This window comes from Tachyglossus aculeatus, chromosome 4 (genome assembly GCF_015852505.1).
Source record: "Tachyglossus aculeatus isolate mTacAcu1 chromosome 4, mTacAcu1.pri, whole genome shotgun sequence".
Lineage (NCBI taxonomy): Eukaryota > Metazoa > Chordata > Mammalia > Monotremata > Tachyglossidae > Tachyglossus > Tachyglossus aculeatus.
Window position 1 is genome coordinate 45,001 of NC_052069.1, and position 15,475 is coordinate 60,475.

At 47.5% G+C, this 15,475-nt stretch overlaps 1 protein-coding gene across 1 annotated transcript in view; it reads right to left on the reverse strand.

Moving 5' to 3' along the window:
• Positions 1-15,475, reverse strand: part of POLN (DNA polymerase nu) — a 197,288-nt gene that overhangs the window by 33,519 nt on the left and 148,294 nt on the right. The window contains exons 18-19 of the mRNA XM_038744811.1: positions 14,829-14,911; positions 6,983-7,114 (exon numbers count right to left, since the gene is read on the reverse strand). Of these exons, the coding sequence (XP_038600739.1) occupies positions 6,983-7,114; positions 14,829-14,911 (215 nt within the window). The remainder of the gene's footprint in view (positions 1-6,982; positions 7,115-14,828; positions 14,912-15,475) is intronic.

The following is a 15,475-nucleotide window of genomic DNA, read 5'->3' on the forward strand; positions in this document are numbered from 1 at the left end:
GGAATGAATGAATGAGGGGGAGCGAGGGAGCCGCGTGGCCTAGTGGAAAGAGCACGATCCTCGGAGACAGAGGACCTGGGTTCTAATCTTGGCTCCGCCACTTATCTGCTATGAGTGACCTTGGGCAAGATACTTAACTTCTCAGGGCCTCAGTTCCCTCATCTGGAAAATGGGGATTAAGACTGTGAGATGGGGACTGTGTCCAATCTGATTAATTTGTATCTACTCTAGCACTTAATACAGTGCCTGGCACATGGTAAGTGCTTAAAAAATACCTCACACAAAAAAAGAGGCATGGCATGTTTTCTGGCCAGGGGTTCCCAAGGTTTGGACGGCTGGGCCGGAGAGCCACTCCCTCCCACCCCCAGGTAGTCACGGGGTCACATATACTTCAGGGGCCTCAGAGACTCAAGGACTTTCACTACAGAGTCCGGACCACCGAAGCCAGTCATCATCATCATCATCATCAATCGTATTTATTGAGCGCTTACTATGTGCAGAGCACTGTACTAAGCGCTTGGGAAGTACAAATTGGCAACATATAGAGACAGTCCCTACCCAACAGTGGGCTCACAGTCTAAAAGGGGGAGACAGAGAACAAAACCAAACATACTAACAAAATAAAATAAATAGGATAGATATGTACAAGTAAAATAAATAAATAGAGTAATAAATATGTACAAACATATATACATATATACAGGTGCTGTGGGGAAGGGAAGGAGGTAAGATGGGGGGATGGAGAGGGGGATGAGGGGGGGAGGAAGGAAGGGGTTCAGTCTGGGAAGGCCTCCTGGAGGAGGTGAGCTCTCAGTAGGGCCTTGAAGGGAGGAAGAGAGGGAGCTTGGCGGATGGGCAGAGGGAGGCCATTCCAGGCCCGGGGGAGGACGGGGGCCGGGGGTCGATGGTGGGACAGGCGAGAACGAGGTCTAACGGTGAGGAGATTAGCGGCAGAGGAGCAGAGGGTGCGGGCTGGGCTATAGAAGGAGAGAAGGGAGGAGAGGTAGGAGGGGGTGAGGGGATGGATGGACAGCCTGGAAGCCCAGGGTGAGGAGTTTCTGCCTGATGCGCAGATTGATTGGTAGCCACTGGAGATTTTTGAGGAAAAAATCCCCGCAGGAGCGCTGAAGCCGAGACTTACGGTCTAACGACAGAGAAACACTGTAGCCTATTGGCCAGAGCACAGGCCTGGGAATCAGAAGGACCTGGGTTCTAGTCCCGGCTCTTCCGCTTGCCTGCTGTGTGACCTTGGACAAGTCATTTCACTTCACTGGCCCTACTAAGAGCTCACCTCCTCCAGGAGGCCTTCCCAGACTGAGCCCCTTCCTTCCTCTCCCCCTGGTCCCCCTCTCCATCCCCCCATCTTACCTCCTTCTCATCCCCACAGCACCTGTGTATATGTATGTATGCTTGTACATATTTATTACTCTATTTATTTATTTATTTTACTTGTACATATCTATTCTATTTATTTTATTTTGTTAATATGTTTGGTTTTGTTCTCTGTCTCCCCCTTCTAGACTGTGAGCCTACTGTTGGGTAGAGACTGTCTCTATATGTTGCCAACTTGTACTTCCCAAGCGCTTAGTACAGTGCTCTGCACACAGTAAGCGCTCAATAAATACGATTGATTGATTGATTGATTGATTGATTCTCTGCACCTCAGTTCCCCCATCTGTAAAATGGGGATGAAGACTGGGAGTCCCACATGGGACTCTTCTAGACTGTGAGCCCGCTGTTGGGTAGGGACCGTCTCTATATGTTGCCAGCTTGTACTTCCCAAGCATTTAGTACAGTGCTCTGCACACAGTAAGCGCTCAGTAAATACGATTGAATGAATGAATGAATGACATAGACTGATTAGCTTGCATCTAACCCAGTGCTTAGTACAGTGCCTGGCACCCAGTGTGTTTGTTTTGTTGTCTGTCTCCCCCTTCTAGACTGGAGCCCATTATTGGGTAGGGACTGTCTCTATAGGTTGCCAACTTGTACTTCCCAAGCGCTTAGTACAGTGCTCTGCACACAGGAAGCACTCAATAAATACGATTGAATGAATGAATGAATGACATAGACTGAGTAGCTTGTTTCTAACCCAGTGCTTAGTACAGTGCCTGGCACCCAGTATGTTTGTTTTGTTGTCTGTCTCCCCCTTCTAGACTGGAGCCCATTATTGGGTAGGGACTGTCTCTATAGGTTGCCAACTTGTACTTCCCAAGCGTTTAGTCCAGTGCTCTGCACACAGAAAGCGCTCAGTAAATACGATTGAATGAATGAATGAATGACATAGACTGATTAGCTTGTATCTGACCCAATGCTTAGTACAGTGCCTGGCACCCAGTATGTTTGTTTTGTTTTCTGTCTCCCCCTTCTAGACTGGAGCCCATTATTGGGTAGGTACTGTCTCTATAGGTTGCCGATTTGTACTTCCCAAGCGTTCAGTACAGTGCTCTGCACACAGTAAGTGCTCAATAAATACGATTGAATGAATGAATGAATGACATAGACTGATTAGCTTGTATCTGACCCAATGCTTAGTACAGTGCCTGGCACCCAGTATGTTTGTTTTGTTGTCTGTCTCCCCCTTCTAGACTGGAGCCCATTATTGGGTAGGGACTGTCTCTATAGGTTGCCAACTTGTACTTCCCAAGCGCTTAGTACAGTGCTCTGCACACAGTAAGCGCTCAATAAAGAAGCAGAGAAGCAGTGTCGCTCAGTGGAAAGAGCCCGCGCTTGGGAGTCAGAAGTCATGGGTTCGAATCCTGGCTCCACCACGTGTCTGCTGTGTGACCCTGGGCAAGTCACTTCACTTCTCTGAGCCTCAGTTACCTCCTCTGTAAAATGGGGATGAAGACTGTGAGCCCCACGTGGGGCAACCTGATCACCTTGTATCCCCCAGCGCTTAGAACAGTGCTTAGCACATAGTAAGCGCTTAACAAATGCCATCATTATTATTATTATAATACATACGATTGAATGAATGAATGAATGGTAAACAGATATCATAAAAACAAAACAGAACGAAACAGAAAAACCCACAGCAAACCCTGTGTATGGCCCCCGGTGCCAGGCTATTGCTGTTGGCTTTTTCTATTTTTAAGTTGTGATGTAATCGGACACAACAATGCTCAGTGTGAGAACACAGGATTTATTGTGAGCATGGAAAAAGGCCCAGTAATGGATCTTGGGTAGGGAATTTGGCTTGGAAGAGGAGCTCAGGGTGTTTCGGAGACCTGGGCTCACCCGTCCCCTGGCCCAACAGGGAACAGACGGGAGAGGAGGGAGCATTCATTCATTCATTCATTCATTCATTCATTCAATCGTATTTATTGAGCGCTTACTGTGTGCAGAGCACTGTACTAAGCGCTTGGGAAGTACAAGTTGGAGCAGCGGCATCATCCATCTCACGTCTCCTGACCCTCCCTCCTCCTACCGGCCCACCAGTCCCCGGCCACTGCTTGAAATAAATAACAATAATAATAGTAGTAGTAATTATAGAGAAGCAGCATAGCTCAGTGGAAAATGCCCAGGCTTTGGAGTCAGAGGTCATGGGTTCAAATCCCAGCTCCACCACATGTCTGCTGGGTGACCTTGGGCAAGTCACTTCACTTCTCTGAGCCTCAGTTACCTCATTTGTCAAATGGGGATGAAGACCGTGGGACAACCTGATCACCTTGTATCCCCCCAACGCTTAGAACAGTGCTTTGCACATAGTCAGTGCTTAACAAATGCCATTATTATTATTATTACTCTTAATAATAATAATAGTACTTGTTAAGTGCTTATTACAAAAATAATTGATGGCATTTATTAAGTGCTCACTATGTTCCAAGCACTGTTCTATGCACTGGGGAGGTTACAAGGTGATCAGGTTGTCCCATGGGGGGCTCACAGTCTTAATCCCCATTTTACAGAGGCAGTAACTGAGGCACAGGGAAGTGACATGTCTTGCCCAAAGTCACACAGCTGTCAAGTGGCGGAAACGGGATTTGAACCCATGACCTTTGACTCCAAAGCCCGGGCTCTTTCCACTGAGCCACGCTGCTTCTCTGTGCCATGCCAAGCACTGTTCTAAAGCGCCGGGTTGGATCCAAGCAAATCGGGTTGGGCACAATCTCTGTCCCACATGGGGCTCACAGTCTCAATCCCCATTTTGCAGATGAGGTCACTGAGGCATAGAGAAGTGAAGTGACTTGCCCAAGGTCACAGAGCAGACAAGTGGCGAAGCCCGATTTAGAACCCATGGCCCTCCAACTCCCAGGCCCATGCTCTATCCACTATGCCATGTTGCTTCTCTAGTAGAACCCAGGTCCTTCAGCGTGGCTCACTGGAAAGAGCCCGGACTTTGGAGTCAGAGGTCATGGGTTCAAATCCCGGCTCCGCCAATTGTCAGCTGGGTGACCTTGGGCAAGTCACTTCACTTCCCTGGGCCTCAGTTACCTCATCTGTACAATGGGGATGAAGACTGTGAGCCCCCCGTGGGCCAACCTGATCACCTTGTAGCCTCCCCAGCGCTTAGAACAGTGCTTTGCACATAATAAGCGCTTAATAAATGCCATTATTATTATTATTATTAGTGGACAATAATAATAATGATAATAGTATTTGTTAAGTGCTTACTATTTGCCAAGCACTGTTCTAAGCTCTGGGGTAGATACAAGGATGGAGCTTGAGCCTAGGAGTTGGAAGGACATGAGCCCTAGTCCTGGCTCTGCCACTTGTCTGTTGTGTGACCTTGAGTAAGTCACTTCACTTCTCTGTGCCTCAGTTACCTCATCTGTGAAATGGGGATGAAGGCTGTGAGCCCCATGTGGGACATGGACTGTGTCCAACCTCGTTACGTTGCATGCACCCAAGCGCTTAGAGCGGTGCCTCGCACATTGTAAGTGGTTAACAAATACCTTTAAAAAAAATAGTCCGAGCTCATCCCCCTCTCCATCCCCCCCCATCTTACCTCCTTCCCTTCCCCACAGCACCTGGATATATGTTTGTACATATTTATTACTCTATTTATTTATTTATTTTACTTGTACATATCTATTCTATTTATTTTATTTTGTTAGTATGTTTGGTTTTGTTCTCTGTCTCCCCCTTTTAGACTGTGAGCCCACTGTTGGGTAGGGACTGTCTCTATATGTTGCCAATTTGTACTTCCCAAGCGCTTAGTACAGTGCTCTGCACACAGTAAGCGCTCAGTAAATACGGTTGATGACTGATGATGATGATGTTCCAGCTCCCAAGTGCTACTGCAGTGAGTGTTCCAGGAGAACTAAGGCCATTTCTGGAGAATTCCATAGAGAATGATAATAATGGCATTTATTAAGCACTTACAGTGTGCAAAGCACTGTTCTAAGCGCTGGGGAGGATACAAGGTGATCAGGTTGTCCCACGTGGGGCTCACAGTCTTCATCCCCATTTTACAGATGAGGGAACTGAGGTGGAGAGAAGTTATGGGGACTTGCCCCAGGTCACCCAGCTGACAAGTCAACTTGTACTTCCCAAGCGCTTAGTACAGTGCTCTGCACACAGTAAGCGCTCAATAAATACAATTGAATGAAAGTGGCAGAGGCGGGATTTGAACCCATGACCTCTGACTCCAAAGCCTGTGCTCTTTCCACTGAGCCACGCTGCTTCTCTCAATGGCATAGTGGATAGACCACTTGTCTGGGAGTCAGAAGATTGTGGATTCTAATCCCAGCTGCGCCACTTGTCTGCTGTGTGACTGTGGGCAAGTCACTTCACTTCTCTGGGCCTCAGTTCCCTCATCTGTAAAATGGGGATGAAGACTGTGAGCCCCACGTGGGACAACCTGATTACCTTGTATCTCCCCCAGCTCTTGAAACAGTGCCTGGCACATAGTAAGCACTTAAAAAATACCATAATTATTATAATCAATCAATCAATCAATCAATCGTATTTATTGAGCGCTTACTGTGTGCAGAGCACTGTACTAAGCGCTTGGGAAGTACAAGTTGGCAACATATAGAGACAGTCCCTACCCAACAGTGGGCTCACAGTCTAAAAGGACTATTATTACTCCGGGGGACAGGGGCCCCGCAATGTGGATCGATGCAGTCCCAGGAGGGTTTATCAGAGAAGCAGCGTGGCTCAGTGGAAAGACCCCGGGCTTTGGAGTCAGAGGTCATGGGTTCAAATCCCGACTCCGCCAATTAGCTGTGTGACTTTGGGCAAGTCACTTCACTTCTCTGGGCCTCAGTTCCCTCATCTGTAAAATGGGGATGAAGACTGTGAGCCCCATGTGGGACAACCTGATCACCTTGTAACCTCCCCAGTGCTTAGAACAGTGCTTTGCACATAGTAAGCGCTTAATACCATTATTATTATTATATATTATTATTATATATTATTATTATATATTATTATATTATATATTATATTATATGTTATTATATTATTATTTACCCGGCCGTGGCTGTGTCCCCCCAAAACTATCCTCCTTCAGGGACCTCCACGGGTTGAGATGCTCTCACTCAGCGTAACAAATCCCCAGGGCCGCAATAGCAAATTGACCATTCTCGAGAAAGAGCAGTAAGGGAGGCATTGAGAAAGTTTCTATTACCTTTTCTGTGGCACTGGGCGATGGTTTCTTGTGTGAAATCATGAACTTTCTTATATTTCTGCAGGAAACTCTCTATAAACTGACTGGCTTGAAGAGGAAGAGCAGTAAGGGAGGCACTGAGAAAATTTTTATTACCTTTTCTGTGGCACTGGGCGATGGTTTCTTGTGTGAAATCATGAACTTTCTTACATTTCTGCAGGAAACTCTCTATAAACCGACTGGCTTGAAGAGGAAGAGCAGTAAGGGAGGCACTGAGAAAGTTTTTATTACCTTTTGTGTGGCACTGGGTGATGGTATCTTGTGTGAAATCATGAACTTTCTTACATTTCTGCAGGAAACTCTCTATAAACCGACCGGCTTGAAGAGGAAGAGCAGTAAGGGAGGCACTGAGAAAGTTTTTATTACCTTTTCTGTGGCACTGGGCGATGGTTTCTTGTGTGAAATCATGAACTTTCTTATATTTCTGCAGGAAACTCTCTATAAACCGGCCGGCTTGAAGAGGGGTGACATCGAGGCAAGCAGCAAGGCGTTCTTTCCCTTGTGTTATAAAAAACACTGATGAGAGAAGGATTTAACCCTAATTCACAGACCTTCCCAGACTGAACCCCCTTTTTCCTCTCCTCCTCCTCAATCCCCCCGCCCTACCTCCGTCCCCTCCCCACAGCACCTCTATATATGTTTCTACGGATTTGTTACTCTATTTATTTATTTATTTTATTTGTACATGGTTATTCTATTTATTTCATTTTGTTAATATGCTTTGTTTTGTTCTCTGTCTCCCCCTTCTAGACTGTGAGCCCGCTCTTGGGTAAGGGACCGTCTCTATATGCTGCCAACTTGTACTTCCCAAGCGCTTAGTACAGTGCTCTGCACACAGTAAGTGCTCAATAAATACGACTGAATGAATGAATGAACAAGTGGCAGAGCTGGGATTAGAACCCGGGTCCTCTGACTCTCAGGCCTGGGCTCCTTCCTCTAGGCCCCGCTATTTGGGGATATTTAACCTCAGTGACTGGCGCCTGGAAAGTCCTCTCACCGGGCCCTGCCCTGTCCGCACCGCTGCCGTGTTCTTTGTACCAGCTCCTCGGGGACAACTCATCATCAATCGTATTTATTGAGGGCTTACTGTGTGCAGAGCACTGTATTAACTGCCAGGGGCCCGCCCCGCCCCACCCGAGGAGGCCCTCAGAGGACCCAAAGGTCAGCCTAGAGGTCATTCTGCCTTCTCAGAGATAACCGCCCTGAGATTGGAATTAAAGCGCGCTTTCCATTGCTCCCCTCGGCTTTCACGCCCTAGAGGCCGAGGAAACGAGAAGAAACCCACTCGCTTCTCGCAGTGCTCTCGTTGTGAGGAACGCTCGGGCTGCGGCACCCCCCATGTCCGACTCCAGGTGCGTGGGTACCCCCATCTCTTCTGCTTCCACAGGGCCCGGGGTTCCCCGCGGACGCGCCTTGCCGGCCAGACGGGCCCTCATTCCCAGCAGCCGCTGCTCTAGCCCAGCACAAAACGCCCGCTCTGGGAGAGCTGTTCTGTGGGGGTTCCCCAAGGTTCAGTTCTTGGTCCCCTTCTCTCTCTCCCTTGGTGACCTCATTCGCTCCCACGGCTTCAACTATCATCTCTACACTGTTGACACCCAGATCTACATCTCTGCCCCTGCTCTCTCCCCCTCCCTCCAGGCTCGCATCTCCTCCTGCCTTCAGGACATCTCCATCTGGATGTCTGCCCGCCACCTAAAACTCAACATGTCCAAGACTGAACTCCTCGTTTTCCCTCCCAAACCCTGCCCTCTCCCTGTCTTTTCCATCACTGTTGATGGCACTACCATCCTTCCCGTCTCACAAGCCTGTAACCTTGGTGTCATCCTCGACTCCACTCTCTCATTCACCCCTCACATCCAAGCCGTCACCAAAACCTGCCAGTCTCAGCTCCGCAACAATGCCAAGATCCACCCTTTCCTCTCCATCCAAACTGCTACCCTGCTCATTCAAGCTCTCATCCTATCCCGACTGGACTACTGCATCAGCCTTCTCTCTCATCTCCCATCCTCTTGTCTCTCCCCACTTCAATCCATACTTCATGCTGCTGCCCAGATTGTCTTTGTCCAGAAACGCTCTGGGCATGTTACTCCCCTCCTCAAAAATCTCCAGTGGCTACCAAAAATCTCCAGTGGCATTTGACCAACTCTAGTGCTCTCCTTGGCCTCATTTTCAGCCTCAAGAAATCCCTCCAGCGATGACTTTGGGGAAAGAAATGGTTTCACCGTACTAATAAACCAGAACTTAGAGGCTGCAAGTCTTGATATTTTTCAAAACAGCAGGGATTCAGACGGATCCACTCTGGGCTTTTCTCCAGGCCATCTCAGGCCTCCCCTTGACAAGGTCTCTTTGCAGCCCGGTTTCAAAGTACAAAGACCTAGACGTAGTCAAAGAAACGAGCGGAGGAACAAGCCCACGGCAGGAGATATATGATAATTCTAACTGCCAAGGGTGTGGGACAATGGGAAAATTAGATGTTAATCCTCTGGAAAGGAACCTTTGTGTCTTTGTCACGGCTAAAAAGAAATAAAATTATGCCTTTTCATAAACATCCTCGTCGGTGACTCACTGTTTATTTACTAATGCAGCCATCCCTCCTGCAAAATTCCCACTGGGACAAGGTGCCGGACTGTCAGACGTGGAGTTTGACACTCTTTCTGGGGGAGGCGGAGAACGAGCTTCCTTCCGCTGCGCCCCTCATCCTCATCCTCACCCCAGGGAAGGCTTCCAGTTGCCCCAGGAGGGCAAGGAGAGCCCTGGAGTCGGATAACTGGCCCCAGCCAACTCTCACTGCCTTCAAACCCTCACTGAAGGCCCATCTCCTCCAAGACTAAACCTCCTTTCCTCTTCTCCCACTCATTCATTCATTCAATCGTATTTATTGAGCGCTTACTGTGTGCAGAGCACTGGACTAAGCGCTTGGGAAGTCCAAGTTGGCAACATAGAGGGACGGTCCCTACCCAACAGTGGGCTCACAGTCTAGAAGGGGGAGACAGAGAACAAAACAAAACATATTAACAAAATAAAATCAATAGAATAAATATGTACAAATAAAATAGAGTAATAAATACATACAAACATATATGCATATCTACATATATACACTCCCTTCTGCCTCTTCCTGACTTGCTCCCCCATTTCATCCAGCGCTTAGAACAGTGCTTTGCACATAGTAAGCGCTTAATAAATGCCATCATTATTATTATTATTATCCCCTCTCTCAGCCCCACTGCACTTATGTCCATATCTGTCATTTATTGATTTCTATTAATATCTTTCCCCCCTAATAATAACAATGATGACGATGATGGTATTTGTTAAGTGGTTACTACGTGCCAAGCACTGTTCTAAGTGCTGGGATAGATACAAGGTTATCAGGTTGTCCCACGTGGGGGTCACAATCTTAACCCCCATTTTACAGATGAGGTAACTGAGGCCCAGAGAAGTGAAGTGACTTGCCCAAAGATGCACAGCTAAGCGGCAGAGCCGGGATTAGAACTCATGACCTCTGACTCCCAAGCCTGTGCTCTGTTCACAAAGCCACGCTGCTTCCCTTAAGAAGCCAGGCTAGACTGTAAGCTCATTGTGGGCAGGGAATGTGTCTGTTTATTCATTCATTCATTCATTCATTCATTCAATCGTATTTATTGAGCGCTTACTGTGTGCAGAGCACTGTACTAAGCGCTTGGGAAGTGTAAGTTGGCAACGAGTTGGCAACATCAATAAACATATGTTTATTGTTATTTTGTACTCTCCCAAGCGCTTAGCGCAGTGCCCTGTACAAAGTAAGCGCTCAGTAAATACAACTGACTGACTGAATAGAAAAATAGGCAAAGGTCTTAGGAATTGGGACAATCCATCTGAACCCTTCAGCCTTCTTTTTGCAGGTCCCCAGAGACTTTGCTTTATTGCAAGCATCTGGTAATAGCCACAAGTCGCGATGGTATCTGCTGAGAGCCCACTATCAATCAATCAATCAATCAATCAATCAATCGTATTTACTGAGCGCTTACTATGTGCAGAGCACTGTGCTAAGCGCTTGGGAAGTACAAATTGGCAACACATAGAGACAGTCCCTACCCAACAGTGGGCTCACAGTCTAAAAGGGGGAGACAGAGAACAGAACCAAACATACCAACAAAATAAAATAAATAGGATAGAAATGTACAAGTAAAATAAATAAATAAATAAATAAATAAATAGAGTAATAAATATGTACAACCATATATACATATATACAGGTGCTGTGGGGAAGGGAAGGAGGTAAGATGGGGGGATGGAGAGGGGGGCGAGGGGGAGAGGAGGGAAGGGGCTCAGTCTGGGAAGGCCTCCTGGAGGAGGTGAGCTCTCAGCAGGGCCTTGAAGGGAGGAAGAGAGCTAGCTTGGCGGATGGGCAGAGGGAATGGGGGCATTCCAGGCCCGGGGGATGACGTGGGCCGGGGGTCGACGGCGGGACAGGCGAGAACGAGGTACGGTGAGGAGATTAGCGGTGGAGGAGTGGAGGTTGCGGGCTGGGCAGTAGAAGGAGAGAAGGGAGGTGAGGTAGGAGGGGGCGAGGGGATGGACAGCCTTGAAGCCCAGGGTGAGGAGTTTCTGCCTGATGCGCAGATTGATTGGTAGCCACTGGAGATTTTTGAGGAGGGGAGTAACATGCCCAGAGCGTTTCTGGACAAAGATAATCTGGGCAGCGGCATGAAGTATGGATTGAAGTGGAGAGAGACACGAGGATGGGAGATCAGAGAGAAGGCTGGTGCAGTAGTCCAGACAGGATAGGATGAGAGCTTGAATGAGCAGGGTAGCGGTTGGGATGGAGAGGAAAGGGCGGATCTTGGCAATGTTGCGGAGCTGAGACCGGAAGGTTTTGGTGACGGCTTGGATGTGAGGGGTGAAGGAGAGAGCGGAGTCGAGGATGACACCAAGGTTACGGGCTTGTGAGACGGGAAGGATGGTAGTGCCGTCAACAGAGATGGGAAAGTCAGGAAGAGGACATTCATTCATTCAATCAATCGTATTTATTCAATCAATCAATCGTATTTATTGAGTGCTTACTGTGTGCAGAACACTGTACTAAGTACTTGGGAAGTACAAGTTGGCAACATATGGAGACGGTCCCTACCTAACAACGGGCTCACAGTCTAGAAGGTGGGCTGCACTGTACTAAGCTGTGAGGAGATATAGTAGATCAATCAATCAATCAATCAATCATATTTATTGAGCGCTTACTGTGTGCAGAGCACTGTACTAAGCGCTTGCGAAGTACAAGTTGGCAACATATAGAGACAGTCCCTACCCAACAGTGGGCTCACAGTCTAAAAGTAACAGTAAGAGCTCAATAAATACAATTGATGATGATGATGATAAAAGTAGTAGATGAGTGACACATTCCTCACCCACAAACAGCTTTCGCTCTAACGGGGGGAGAGGGGGGAGAGCGGGAGGGCAGATCTACCATTCAGCCTTGGATTTATCATTGAATAATTCATAATAATAATAATAATAATAGAGAAGCAGCATGGCTTAGTGGAAAGAGACCGGGCTTCATTCATTCATTCATTCATTCAATCGTATTTATTGAGCGATTACTGTGTGCAGAGCACTGTACTAAGCGCTTGGGAAGTACAAGTCGGCAACATATAGAGGCGGTCCCTACTCAACAGCAGGCTCACAGTCTAGAAAGGGGAGACAGGCAACAAAACAAAACATGTGCACGGGTGTCAAGTCGTCAGAACAAATACAATCTGGCTTGGGAGTCAGAGGTCATGGATTCTAATCCTGGCTCTGCCACTTAGCAGCCGTGTGACTTAGGGCAAGTCACTTAACTTCTCTGTGCCTCTGTTACCTCATCTGTAAAATGGGGATGAAGACTGTGAGCCCCCCGTGGGACAACCTGATTACCTTGTATCAACTCCAATGCTTAGAACAGTGCTTTGCACATAGTAAGTGCTTAACAAATACCATTATTATTATGAGAAACAGCATGGCTCAGTGGAAAGTGTACGGGCTTTGGAGTCGGAGGTCAGGGGTTCAAATCCCGGCTCCGCCAATTGTCAGCTGTGTGACTTTGGGCAAGTCACTTCACTTCTCTGGGCCTCAGTTACCTCACCTGTAAAATGGGGATTAAGACTGTGAGCCCCCCATGGGACAACCTGATCACCTTGTGACCTACCCAGCGCTTAGAACAGTGCTTTGCACATAGTAAGCGCTTAATAAATGCTGTCATTATTATTATTATTATTGTTAAAAATAATAATAATGGTTTTTGGTAAGCCTTTACTATGTATCAAGCACTGTAATAAACACTGGGGTAGGTGCAGGATAATCAGATCAGACCCAGGCCCTGTCCCACATGGGGCTCACAGTCTAAGAGGAAGGGAGAACAGGTATTGAATTCCCATTTTACAGAGGAGGAAACTGAGGCCCAGAGAATCAATCAATCAATCAATCAATCGTATTTATTGAGTGCTTACTGTGTGCAGAGCACTGTACTAAGCGCTTGGGAAGTACAAGTTGGCAACATATAGAGACAGTCCCTACCCAACAGTGGGCTCACAGTCTAAAAGGGGGAGACAGAGAACAAAAACAAACATACTAACAAAATAAAATAAATAGAATAGATATGCACAAGTAAAATAAATCATCATCATCAATCATATTTATTGAGCGCTTACTATGTGCAGAGCACTGTACTAAGCGCTTGGGAAGTACAAATTGGCAACATACAGAGACAGTCCCTACCCAACAGTGGGCTCACAGCCTAAACGGGGGAGACAGAGAACAAAACCAAACATACTAACAAAATAAAATAAATAGAATAGATATGTACAAGATAAATAAATAAATAAATAGAGTAATAAATATGTACAAACATATATACAGCTATACAGGTGTTGTGGGGAAGGGAAGGAGGTAAGATGGGGGGGATGGAGAGGGGGACGAGGGGGAGAGGAAGGAAGGGGCTCAGCCTGGGAAGGCCTCCTGGAGGAGGTGAGCTCTCAGCAGGGCCTTGAAGGGAGGAAGAGAGCGAGCTTGGCGGATGGGCGGAGGGAGGCCATTCCAGGCCCGGGGGGAGGACGGGGGCCGGGGGTCGATGGCGGGACGGGCAAGAACGAGGTACGGTGAGGAGATTAGTGGCAGAGGAGTGGAGGGTGCAGGCTGGGCTGGAGAAGGAGAGAAGGGAATAGGATTGCCCAAGGTCAATCAATCAATCAATCAATCAATCGTATTTATTGAGCGCTTACTGTGTGCACAGCACTGTACTAAGCACATGGGGGAATGCAATAGAACAATATAAGAGATACATTCCCCACCTGCAACAAGCTCATATCTGGGAGAGGGACCCTCCGCCGGCTCCCGACCCCCACCCTGGGCTGCCCTTCTCCTGGGCTCTCCCCTCGACCGGCTCCACCACTTGTCCACCGTGTGACCTTGGGCAAGTCACTTCACTTCTCTGGGCCTCAGTTACCACATCTTTGTAAAATGGGGATTTTTTTTTCGTATTTATTGAGCGCTTACTGTGTGCAGAGCACTGTACTAAGTGTTGGAGGATTGGGGATTGAGACCATGAGCCCAGTGTGGGACAGGGATTGGGTCCAACCTCATTTGCTTGTAATAATAATTATAATGATGGCATTTATTGAGTGCTTACTATGTGCAAAGCACTGTTCTAAGCGTTGGGGAGGTTACAAGGTGATCAGGTTGTCCCACGGGGGGCTCACAGTCTTCATCCCTATTTTCCAGATGAGGGAACTGAGGCCCAGAGAAGTGAAGTGACTTGCCCAAAGTCACACAGCTGACAAGTGGCGGAGCCGGGATTAGAACCCATGACCACTGACTCCAAAGCCCATGCTCTTTCCACTAAGCCATGCTGCTTCTCTAATAATAAGAATGATGATGGTATTTGTTAAGCGCTTACTATGTGCAAAGCACTGTTCTAAGCACTGGGGTAGGTACAAGGTAATCAGGTTGTCCCACATGGGGCTCACAGTCTTAATCTCCGTTTTACAGATGAGGAAACTGAGGCACAGAGATGTTAAATGGCTTCCCCGAAGTCACACAGTTGACAAGTGGCAGAGCCAGGATTAGAATCCACGACCTCTGACTCCCGAGCCCGTGCTCTTTCCACTAAACCGTGCTGCTTCTCTTGTACCCACCCCAGCGTTTAGTACAGTGCCCGGCACATTGTAAGCGCTTAACAAATACCCTCCCCATGCCCTACCTGCTCCGTACACGGCTGAGTACACGACACGCTTGGCCTGCTCTCTCTCCTCGGGCTTCACCTCTTCCAGAGGACGGCCTTTCCTGAGTGAGAAGACATCATCAGTTATTCATTCATTCAGTCGTACTTATTGAGTGCTTACTGTGTGCAGAGCATTGTACTAAACACTTGGGAGAGTAAGGTGCCTGCTAGCGCGGGCCTCGCCCTGCCCGTCTGTCCCCACAGACGAGAAGGAAATTGGACAGACAACTGCTGACCACCGGCTGAACTTACCCACCTCAATCATCAATCAATCAATCGTACTTATTGAGCGCTTACTGTGTGCAGAGCACTGTACTAAACGCTTGGGAAGTCCAAGTTGGCAACATATGGAGACAGTCCCTACCCAACAGTGGGCTCACAGTCTAGAAGGGGGAGACAGAGAACAAAACCAAAAATATTAACAAAATAAAATAAATAGAATAGATATGTACAAGTAAAATAAATAAATAAATGAGTAATAAATATGTACAAACATATATACATATATACAATCAATCAATTGAATTTACTGTGTGCAGAGCAATCATCACCATCATCATTAATCGTATTTATTGAGCGCTTACTATATGCAGAGCACTGTACTAAGCGCTTGGGAAGTACAAATT